We start from the raw sequence: 12460 nt of genomic DNA on the forward strand, positions 1-12460 counted from the left end.
TAGGTGGGATAAAGTATGTAGCACTATCTCGAATGGGGGTTTGGGCATTAGAGATATGAGAACTTTCAATCGGGCGCTACTAGGCAAATGGCTGTGGAGATATCACAAGGAACCTGAAGCCTTGTGGAAGATGGTTATAGAGAGCAAATATGGGGGCCTATGGGGGGGTGGTGTACAAAAGAAGTGAGAGGAGCGCATGGAGTGGGTTTGTGGCTACATATAAGAAAAGGGTGGGAGGTCTTCATTCGTTATACTTGAATCCGTTTGGGAGGAGGAACCCGTATCAAGTTTTGGTACGACACTTGGTGTGATAACGTGGCACTAAAGGAATCTTTTCCTTCACTATTCAGAGTTGCAAGAGATATTGATGCCTCAGTAGCAGATGTACTGGAAAGATCAGGGGAACAAATTCAATGGAATATCATATTCAGTAGGGTGGCACAAGATTGGGAGTTGAGCAGTATAGAAGCCTTTTATAGCCTTTTGTATGCTACTAAACCGGACAATTCACAGGATAGTTTATGGTGGATACCTACAGCTAAAGGTACTTTTTCGGTGCGTTCTTTTTATAAGTCTCTTGCTCAAGAGACACCTATTCAGTTCCCGTGGCGAAAGATATGGAGACATAAGGCACCACCCAAAGTAGCTTTTTTTGTGTGGACTGCAGCGTTGGGTAAGATTCTCACAACTGATAATTTGAGGAAGCGCAGGGTGATCATCACAGATTGGTGCTGCATGTGTAGAAAGGGAGGTGAATCGGTGAACCATCTCTTAATACATTGTGATGTAGCGAGTAGGCTATGGAATGAGGTACTTGGTAGAATGGATTTGGCTTGGGCTATGCCGGAGACGGTGGTCGGGGTTTTGGCCAGTTGGAAAAACTTGAGAGGAAATCAACAGATAAAAGCAGTATGGAAGATGATCCCTATATGCATCATGTGGTGTTTATGGAGAGAGCGCAATGACAGGACATTCGAGGACAAAGAGAGATCTTTGGAGGAATTGATAGTTTTTTTCTTTAGAACTCTTTGTACATGGACTTTGGCGGTTGATTTCAATGGTTTGGGGCTACATGAGTTCCTTATATCCATTGTTCATACCTAGCTGTGGTTTCTAATCTTGTATCAGGCTTTTGCCTTCTTTTGATAATATAATTTATTTTACTTATAAAAAAAAAAGTTCTAAAGGCGGAATATAAATAGATTTTATTGGGTCTAAATTATATTTAATGGATCATATTGAATAAATTTACTAGTGATAAATTATTGAGATTGATTAGGAGTTTTAGTTAAGACTCAAAAATTATGTTTAATCTCAATTATTATTTATTGAACGAGTTGGCTTCTTTTTAAAATTTAAAAATTGGCCATTAGAAATTTCTTTTAATTTAAAATATTACTGATTGAAGTTTCCTAAGTAGTCTTAATTACTACCAATCCTACATTGAATGAACTAATAGATCATGTTTTTAAATTCAAATTTACTTCTTGAATGATTGCGATTGAGTCCAACTCGAACTTGAACTCGTTAACATCCTCTCCCAAATCTCTTTAAAAATATCTTACTTATATGTTTTATTTAGAAAAAAAACCACCTCCATAAGTCTAAGATACCCAGTCTAGCACCGTGATCGATTTTGTGTTGGAGATTTTAGGAAGCAACTCTACAAGATAAGTAGCTTAATCATAAATTAGGATTAGCACACATTAGCTAGTTATATATATTACTTTTAAAGCCAGTTATTTGAAAGTTAGTATTTATGTAGTATTTATGTACCATGCATGTCATGATATTTACAAGCACGTCATTTATCATGTTTCATTCCGTATATTATAGTTATATATATATTATGCACCTCACATTGTATAAGATACATAAACTTTCATAAAATCAAGTGTAAGATAAGTTTAGATTAGTTAATCAGATGGCTATTAGATGCATGGTAGCAATACAATTTATAGGTGGATGAGCAAGCCACGGAGCTAAGTATGGTCCATCATAGTATGCTAAAATACTATTAATGACTTTCCTTGTAGTCTAAGATGTGGAGCTAGTGTACAACCTTATATATAGGATTAAATGTGTGGGCCAGTATAATAAGTTAGATAAGTAAAGATAAATCATGCATGTCATAAGCATACGCATGAATGATCATGATTTTAAGTTCTTAACATGAAATATTTTATGAAAAACTTTATTTAAGTATATTACGTCATGATGAGTTTCTTAATGAGTCGTAAGTCATCGACTCATTTTAGTTTATTTTATGTTTTTAAAGTATCTCATGTCAAAATATTTATGAGGTTAGAGCTGTAGGACGAGACTTAGTCCAGGTAGGTGTGACAGTGACCTAAATTATGTATAGAGATTTTAAATTATGATTTTTTTATGACACGGACTTTGAAAAATTTTAATAAATGTTTCCGTGTACTCTCATTTTTAATTTCAGTATTTTAATACAAATGATTCTATTTATTATAAAAAAATCTTTGTACTTAGTGCTTCTTTATTATAAATGTTTCCATGTACTCTCATTTTTAATTTTAGTATTTTAATACAAATGATTCTATTTATTATAAAAAAATCTTTGTACTTAGTGCTTCTTTATTATAAATGTTTCCGTGTACTCTCATTTTTAATTCAGTATTTTAATACAAATGATTCTATTTATTATAAAAAAATCTTTGTACTTAGTGCTTCTTTATTAAAAAAAATTAAAAATATTTTTCAGTCAGGTTCAACAGTAGCATTCTGGCTCTTAAAAAAATCACATCTTTCTTTACCATGGGGAGCCGGGTGTTACATATATTTTTTTTGAAATAGACTTCAATTCATTACTGAATGAAGGAAGTTACAGCTGTGACCAATAATCACGGGTAACAAGTCCCGATTACAAGCCAACTACACATCGGTTGTACGCTCCCCCGTACACAATTTTCATTGCGCCGGACTATGTCTAAAACTTCTAAGCTCTCCAATGACGACACCATACTGAGATGCGAGGCTCTGATAAAACAGAAATGTCAATCTCGGCTCGTCTGCGAGAAAACACAACACTAACCATCCTCATCCTCTAAAAGAGAAGAGGAACTATCCCACCATCACCTTCTATAAGAGGAGAGGACTCACAACCCCATCCTCAAAAGAGGAGAGGTACTTGCCTATTTCAAAAAATTAAAAACTAAAATCAAAGTAACCATAACATAACAGACACTGACAAAACAAAATTATTAAGACACTGTGCCGTATGCCATCCGCCCCTTTCTGCACACATAACTGTCAGTTACATCACGCACAGATAGCCTGCACCACGCCATTTCTGCACAAAGGATCTTGACAACTAGCGAACCGAAACCGAGCCTCCACCTGCATAAGGGTTTCTCAAACCGACCTAGCTTCATCCCCCTCACCGTCGCCAACCTTACACCACCAAAATCATCCTTAAACCACTTCGGCTAGATTAAACGACAATAGAGACGAAACCAATCAAGCTGTCGAGAAACTTATTCCGGAAACCCAAACCAAAACCAAATCTAACAGATCTAAGCAACCAAAACAAAAAACAAAGATATCTGTTGCAGATCTAACCAACTAAAACGAAAACGATTTCCGGCCATCATCCTAAGGAATGCCCGCCGTGAGTTACACCCGGATTCCACCCACAAACCCCTTTAAAACCTCCATGCAGCTCGGCATGCAATCCCGAAAACAATCTCTGTTTTCCATGGTTAAAATAGAGATCCTATACCCCGCGGGAAACACCCAAACCAACATGCAAAAATCATTCCCAGGAGCAAAAACACCTGAATCTACTCACACAGACATCCAAAGAGATATCTCCCAAAAACCAGAAAAGAAACAACCGAAAGCAGAAAAGAAGAAAAAATAGCAACCGTTTGACTGCGTGAAGCCATCCGCCGTGAGCTTCGCCATAGATCCACCACGGAGAAGCGTTATCCCCATCATGCATATCGACATGCGTCCTCAAAAATCCTCTGTTTTCCATGGAAAAACAGAGTTCTATACCCTGTAGACAAGCACCCCATCCCGCATGTTAAAACCCTCACCATGATCAAGATCTGTGACCAGCCCACGCCTTAAACCTCAGAGTTGTCCCCTCAGAAGACCAGAAACAAACCAGTCAAGAGCACCTGCCTTTCGGAGCCGAGAACCTTCCCCTCCACCATGGAATGTATCTCCACCCAGCCGGGTGATTTGTTGAGGAAAAAAGCCTCGGCAGCAAACGGCTTCCCTGAAACGGCTTTTATACTCCACACAGCCAAACAGCTTTTATTCTCAAAAGAAAAAATAGAAAAAACGATGGAGGAGGGAGGGAGGAGCCGAAGCTCCACCGCCCTCAAACGGCTTCCCTGAACTTTTTTCTTTTAGAGAGAAGGGAGAGTTCCTCGGGAGGGGAGAGATATGTAATACTCCGGGTGTTACATATTTCATATTGCTTGTATGGTTTATTTTCACAACTCATCTCATCTTATCTAATCATTATAATTTTTCTAAATTTTTACATAAAATAAAATAAAAAATTTAAAATTTTCAAATCTCAAAATAAAAATAATATTAAAATAATATATTTTAACAATATTTTATTCAACTTTCAACTTTCAACTTTTATCTTTACTCATTTCTACTCTCATCTCTTCTGCAAAAAGTATATGAAATAACCGCAAGTTTTATTTTCTTTTCTCATCAAACTAATTGATGACATTACTCACCGCATCCGAAATGCTTCCACGCAACAAAAGGAAACAGGGAGATGAATGACAGAATTGACAGGGAGGGCGGCACTGTGCACTTGGCACAGGATAACTCATTATCCTAGCAACTATACCACCTCTCACAGCTAAATTGCCATTAACAGCTCTTCCTTATTTTTACTGCTAACATGACTGCTTGTTTTTGTAACATGCAATTGATTGATACACACACAAATTTCAAATCATACTTGGTAACGTGATGAAATTGTGATTATCAGTTTGACTATAACAGATATTTGCTTATTAAGCAATTAATATGGGTTTTTTAAAAGCTACTCATTGTGTTACGTATTTAAGAGTTAAATGTTTAACCAAATTAGTACAAAATAGTTTTAGGGCTTTTCTATCAATGGTTGACCCTTTGACACTCAGTATCAAAGTAGAAATCATGTTACAACTTTGAGTTACAAAAGAAGAACCCTTTAGGTCGGATTAAAATGTCCTGATATTATGTATGAGCATGGTATCAAAATGACTCAAACCATTGAATATCATTTTCTTCTCAAACATCCAAAACATTTACACAATTTTTTTTCAAACATCTCATTTTTGTTTGAAACTTTGTCAGGAAATTTATTTTAGAAAAAACCCAACTAGATTCTCACTTATTTCTACATGAAACCATGCAACAATTGGGTGTTGAAAACTAAAAAAATTCAAAAATCAATTTACCATCACGAATTCTTATTCATCCATGGTCTCCAATACCCTCGCTTTATACGATGAAATGCATTATCGCATTCATATCAGTAACGCAAGGAGGTTCCATTTTGACTTTTTTTACTCCTATACGAAAACAATACAGCAGGTAACCCCCCTGGGAATAATCAAAATTAATAAGGGCAGGGGAAACTACACATGCAATTTCTTCTAGGCTTCGTGATGCAATATCCACGAGCACTTTGGTCACGATGTTCTATCTTGCACCAATAGTCACAAGCCTGAAGCATGCAGAATCCATTATGTCTCAGAATCTTTTCACATTTTTTGCCTGCAACCATCAAGACATAGACGATATTATAGAGAAATTATATAAACCTTAAAGAAGTCATATCATTTCTGATTTAACTCTCTAAAATATATCCCAATTTTCATTTTTCAGAACAGTAATGAAGTGATCAGATGGAAGTATGCTCGGTATATACAAGCTATTCACAGTGTTGTTATTTCCAGTTGCACGTAGCGATATGACAGACAGATGCGATTGTGCAAGACAAAATCTAGGACAAAAAACCATGTTTCTCCATGTGAAATAGGTGTGGGGTTCTGAGAAAAGTTCAATAAAATGTCATGCAGAATGAGATAGTGAGAGAGGCAAACGCACATTCATGGGGAGCGAAGAGGGCAACAAACACCAAGAAAAACAGAGCCAAACGAACAGCAATGTTTTTTATGGTAACCATGATTCTCAAAGCTTGTGCATGTGCAAAGATATGGGTATTAGTTTATATAAGGTTCCCCTGTTGTGGAAAACTGAAATTGGTTGCACAAACTGGCCCTTCATCCTTAACTTAAGGGAAATTGTGAGTTTTACCAAAACAAATATCAAAATGGTCGGTAGAGAAATCAAACCAAGTAATTACCAACGTTTGTTTGCCCGTTTTCGAAGGCTAAATATGACTCTGCTTCTTGTTTTGCACCGCAAACCCCCCTTCATTAATCCTCCTTGATAGATGATGGCCGCAAGCTTTCCAACACGAGTGGCTCTACAGCCACCAACTCGGGACCTAACTTGGGTCGTGACAAGTGTAATATATATTTTCTTTCATGTATTTTTAAAATACTCTTAAATATTTTTAAAAAAATTCACAACATAAGAAAATACTTATTTAATTACTAAATAAAAAAATAAAAATAAAAAAACCAAAAAAGAGTATAGGGAGAATTAATGGTCGGGACCCATTATCGGAACCCAAGCATTTCTCTTCCAACACCCTAACTACTTGATAACATCTAAAAATTGAGAGATCCTACGTATTTTAAGTAATTTTTTTTTTTTAACAAAGCATATTTTAAGTGATTTTTTTATATTTAAAATAGGCTTCCTATTTAATTGTTTAATATAAAATACTATTATATTTGGTTCCAGTCGCTCTTTTTCTCTCTGAAAAAGGAGTGGGAAGCGTGGGAGGAAAAGTAAGGTAGTTATAACGGAAAAAAGAATCTGAAGGTGGTCCAGACTAATACGAGAAGCTTCTTTGGTAGCAGAGTATGGTTGTGGTGCGGAGGAGTACTGGAAGACACGACGGAAAGGGGTAGGTTATTCTCTGAAAGGCAGTGAAGGAGACGAAAGGGATGGAAGACTTGGAGGAAAAATGGAAGGACCTGAAGCTAAGAGACGAGGAAAAAATGGTGATAGAGATTGATGAAGAGGTACCGAGTGATTTGTTGATAAAAGAACAGAGGACTCTACTCGAGAAATTCTGCTCAAATCGGTTGATTAGCAAGGAGGTGGTGGAAAACACATTGGCCAAAGTCTGGAGAATCAGCAAGCAAGCTCAGTTCACTGAGGTGAGTCCCAATATCTTTGCTATTGTGTTAGACAATATTGCTAATAAACAGAAGGTTTGGTCAGGCCGACCATGGCTGTTTGATAATCAGTTATTAGTATTAAAGGAATTTGATGGTTTTACGCCATTAAAACAAGTGAACTTCAACTCTGAAAGTTTTTGGGTAAGGTTTCATAACTTGCCGCTGTCTTGTATGATGGAAGTACGTGGAGAACAGATTGGAAGCACAGTGGGTAGAGTGGAAAGAGTGGATGTGCAGGAAGATGGTAGTGGTTGGGGGAAGTTCTTGAGGGTTCAGATTCACATAGATCTTAACCAACCCCTAACAAGAGGGAGAACTCTGATGGTTAAAGGCAAAGACATATGGATTCCCTTTAGCTATGAAAAAATGCCTAGAATATGCTTCTTGTGTGGTTGTATAAAGCATGGGCAAGATGAGTGTAAAGAAGGGGGAAGTCAGGCTGGGGGTGATAATCAGTATGGCCAGTGGTTGAGGGCTACGCAGGTTTACAGAAATAACTTCTTTATGAATGTACCAAAGAGAAGTGAAGAGGGGAATAAGTGGTGGAAGGAGAAGGAGTACAGGCATCAAGGTGAAGGAAGTAGGGGAAGTAACAAAGAAGAGGGATGTAGGGATGGGGAAGGAAGTATTGAAGGAATGGGGAATAATGGGAAGGAACAGGAGAGTGTGACTAAGGGGAGTGAAAAAACAAAGGAGGGGGAGGATGGGGTAGATTTAGACATGGGCAGTGATGTTGAGGGGGGAAATGAAAAGGAAACAATAGCTATTGATTTGAATGACAAAGAAGAAAAGATGGAGAATGGGTTACAGGAAGTTGAAGTTCAGCTAGAGATTATGGGGAAGAAGATGGATAGTGAACTGTGGAATAAGGAAGAGGGTGAAAGGGTAAAGAGAAGCAAGAAAGGAAAAATAGGTGTATGGAAGAGGAGGGCCCGAGAAAAACACAAAACAGAAAGACCACTTATAAAGGAAAAAACAAAAAAAAAAAAAGAGAGGAGTGGGAGAGGAAAAAGGTGGGGGTGCTAATAACAAAGGGAAGTGGAGTGGCATAATTGAAGTTCCTATTGTAATGGCGGAGGCTGAGATTCAGCCCCGCCAACCATTATGGTTGGAACTGCTGAGGATTGAGGAATCCTTGGACAGTTCAAGATCTCTGCTCTATGACAGAGAGAAATAAGCCCAACTTAGTTTTCATCATGGAAACTAAGCTTAGATATATGAAAAGTGAAAGCATAAAGAGAAGGATAGGCAGTGAAGGGTGTTTTACAGTTGAGGCAGTGGGAAAAGGGGGTGGTTTAATTCTGTTATGGGACTCAAGTCTGAATCTGGAAATTGTAAACTACTCACAAGGGCACATTAGTGCTTGGGTGATGGAGGAGGCGGCGAGTAAATGGCTACTTATATGCTTCTATGGGGCACCTGAAACTACAAAAAGAAAAGATACATGGTCAATGCTTAAAAGTTTGAAACCAAAGGGTGATGAGGGGTGGATGATAGTAGGGGACTTTAATGAAATATTGACAGAAGATGAGAAGTGGGGAGGGAAGGCTAGGCCCGAGAGCCAAATGGAGCTGTTTAGAGAAGTGATGAGCGAGAGTGATTTGCAGGATTTGGGATGGAGGGGAGAAAAGTTCACGAGGAGTAATTCACATACTGATTCAACCTTTACAAAAGAAAGATTGGATAGAGCTGTGGCAAACTCCAAATGGATGGAAATGTACAATGAGGCCTGGGTGGATGTGTTGGTGGCCAGAACCTCGGATCATAAGCCACTACTAGTCCACTTGATTAAACAAGATAAAAGGGGAGACACTCAAGGTAGGCAGAAGGCAAAAAACTTTAAATATGAGGCAAGTTGGGCTTTAGAGGATGAATGTGAGATGGTGTTAAGAAGAGCATGGGGTAATAATGGATCACTGAATCAAAATGTCATAGGCTTGCTGAATAATAGTAAAAGGGCCTTCCAGGTCTGGAGCAAGATGAAGAAACAGAGGAATGGGAAAGAAGTGGAAGAAAAAACAAAGCTTTTACAGAGACTACAAGCTGAGGAAAGCAGTGAAAATGTGGAGGAGATCAGGAAACTAACTACAGAACTGCATGCCTTGCTAGAAAAAGAGGATCTCTGGTGGAAACAAAGGGCAAAAACAAACTGGTACAAGCATGGAGATAGAAATACAAAGTATTTCCATGCTTGTGCAAATCAAAGGAGGAAAAGAAACTTTATTAACGAAGTGGAAGATGATAACAACAATATGGCTTGTGGATACATTCAGGTGGAAGAAGCTTTCAGGAAGTATTTTGGCAATGTTTTTCAGTCTACACAGCCAAGCAAGGCTGAAATTGAAGCTTGCCTGGTGGGTATGGACAGAAGAGTTACTGAGGGGATGAATGAGAGGTTGACAAGAAGGTTCACAGTAGTAGAAGTGGAGAAAGCAGTGAAACAGATGGCACCTTTGAAAGCACCAGGCCCAGATGGGTTTGGACTGTGCTTTTATTGGGCCTGGTGCTTTTATCAAAACCACTGGGGTATAGTATCAAAAGAAGTTATCAAAGCAGCCTTGGCAATCATGAATGGTAGCCCTTTGGACCCTAACCTCAACTATACCTATCTTGCTTTGATCCCCAAGACAAAATCCCCTAGAAAAGTGCAGAGTACAGACCTATCAGTCTGTGCAATGTCTTGTACAAGATAGTTTCTAAAACCATCATAAACAGGTTCAAAGGTGCCCTAGCTGAGATAATTTCTCCAAAACAAAGTGCCTTTCTGCCGGGTAGACTGATTAATGACAATATTATGGTGGCCTACGAACTTCTACACTCAATGAGAAATAGAAAGAAGGAGAAAGTGGGAAGCATGGCTATGAAGCTAGACATGTCAAAGGCTTATGATCGAGTTGAATGGCAGTTTTTGGAGGCTGTGTTGTTTAAGCTTGGGTTCTGCACTCAATGGGTGGATTTAGTGATGAAGTGTGTTAAAACAGCTTCATATTCTGTGCTAATCAATGGTACTCCTGGTAAAAAATTTTGGCCTTCAAGAGGGTTGAGACAAGGGGATCCTTTGTCACCCTATCTGTTCATTGTTTGTGCTGAGGGATTAAGTAGTCTATTGGATTATTATGAGAAGAGGCAAATGATAAAAAGGGTGCAAGTGGCTCGAGGAGGGACAAGCATCAATCATCTGCTTTTTGCAGATGATTGCATCTTATTTGGCAGGACAAAAATTGAAGAATGGAGGAGAATTCAAAGGGCTCTGCAAGTATATGAAAAGGCATCAGGGCAATTTCTTAATAAAGAAAAAACTGCAGTTTTTTTCAGCAAAAACTCTCATCCTGTTGACAAACAAGCTATAAAGGAAGCTGGCCAGAATTTAGTGTGTGGCATATATGAAAAATACTTAGGCCTTCCTGCTATTGTAGGAAGGTCCAAGTTTAACACTTTCAGAAGTTTAAAGGAAAGGATTTGGCAGAAAATAGTTAGCTGGAAAAATAAGTTTCTATCCCAAGTTGGGAAAGAGGTCCTTATTAAAGCTGTCCTGCAATCCATCCCAACTTACACCATGGGGGGTTTTTAAACTCCCGAGTAGACTGTGCAAGGATATTAATGGGATGTTTTCTAAGTTCTGGTGGGGAAAATAGCAGGAGGAAAGAGGAATGATATGGAGGAACTGGGAAAGGCTGAGTGTGCAGAAAGGAAGAGGGGGTATGGGCTTTAGGGACTTGGAAAGCTTTAACACAGCTCTCCTTGCTAAACAAGAATGGAGGATTCTAAAGTATCCCCTTAACCTGGCAACAGTAATTTTCAGAGAGAAATATTTCAGAAAAGAGAGTTTTATGGAGGCAAAGTTGGGATCACAACCATCCCTAATATGGAGAAGCATATGGTCAGCCAGAAACCTTTTGAAAGAAGGATTGAGATGGAGAGTAGGGGATGGGAAGGAGATTAAAATATGGGGATCAAAGTGGGTGCCAAGTCCTATCTCTTATGCTGTTCAATCCCCAGTGAAGTTATTGAAAGAAGATGCTAAAGTTGAGGAGCTGATTAATGTGCAGAAAGGTGAATGGGATGAAGCCAAGATTCGAGCAATTTTTGTACCAGAGGAAGCTGAAAAAATACTTAGTGTACCTTTGAGCAGTAGAGGAACAAAGGATAAGCTGATTTGGGGTCCATCTAAAAAAGGAATTTTCTCAATTAGAAGTGCTTATTTCTTACTTCTGGAACTAAGGGAAAGGAATCAAGGAGAATGTTCAGTAGAAGAGAGGAATGATGATAGGTGGAACAAAATTTGGGAGCTGAAGGTACCAGGGGTGACAAAACTATTCATATGGAGAGCTGCAAATAATTTGCTACCCACAAAAGAAAATCTGTATAAGAGGAAGGTTATTGAAGAAAAAAGCTGTCTTATGTGTGAGGTAGAAGAAGAAACAATTATGCATGTGTTATGGGAGTGCCCAGCAGCAAACAACCTGTGGGGAAATGATGAAAGTTGTGTTAAAAAGTGGGCCAGATCTGAGTCGAATTTTATGTCTCTTTGGGAGAAACTCATGGACAGACTACATAAGAACCAGTTGGAGGAGATGACAGTTTTATTGAGAAAAGTGTGGCTGAGGAGAAATGACTGGATTTTTGAAAAGAGAATGGCTTGTCCAAAGAATTCATTTAGTGCTACAAAAGCAGCTCTACATGAATTTCGTGACTCACAAGTGACTTTAACTTAAAGAGGTGTAGTGCAGAAAACAAACACAGCAATGGTAAGATGGGAGAGACCAGAAAGGGGATATGTAAAGGTTAATTAGGATGCATCTATGGATCTGAAGGGGAAGAGAATGGGAATAGGGATTATGATAAGGGATGAACAAGGTGAGGCTATGGTAACAGTGTGTGATCAAAAGCCTAATGTGATCGAAGTAGCAGTAGCAGAAAGCATAGCACTGAGAAAAGCAGTAGAGATATGTGCAGATATCTTAACATACAAAGGGCCATTTTTGAAGGGGATGCAAAGATAGTGATTCTTGCTGTGAATGGAGATGAGGATGCTTGTTTCACTTTTAGTCCTATAGTGGAAGACATTAGATTTTATTTCAGTAACAGACCAAATTGGTCTATACAGTTTATACCTAGAGCCAAGAATACGGTAGCACATAGTTTAGCAAAAAAAG

General features: G+C 38.4%; 1 protein-coding gene and 1 long non-coding RNA gene across 2 annotated transcripts; one reads left to right on the top strand and one right to left on the bottom strand.

The window, feature by feature from the left end:
• Positions 1–5427: 5427 nt before the first annotated feature.
• LOC122301539 lies at positions 5428–6263 on the bottom strand. The gene is made up of 2 exons (XR_006240203.1): positions 6097–6263; positions 5428–5763 (listed from the first exon to the last, which is right to left on the bottom strand). It is a non-coding gene; the product is annotated as an uncharacterized LOC122301539 (long non-coding RNA).
• Positions 6264–7067: 804 nt separating this feature from the next.
• LOC122293492 lies at positions 7068–12307 on the top strand. The gene is made up of 5 exons (XM_043102072.1): positions 7068–8217; positions 8448–9807; positions 10020–10818; positions 10943–12004; positions 12119–12307. Exons 1-5 carry the CDS (start codon positions 7068–7070, stop codon positions 12305–12307), a joined length of 4560 nt encoding a protein of 1519 aa, XP_042958006.1.
• The last annotated feature ends 153 nt before the right edge of the window (positions 12308–12460 follow it).

Source organism: Carya illinoinensis, chromosome 1 (genome assembly GCF_018687715.1).
Source record: "Carya illinoinensis cultivar Pawnee chromosome 1, C.illinoinensisPawnee_v1, whole genome shotgun sequence".
NCBI classification, from domain to species: Eukaryota; Viridiplantae; Streptophyta; class Magnoliopsida; order Fagales; family Juglandaceae; genus Carya; species Carya illinoinensis.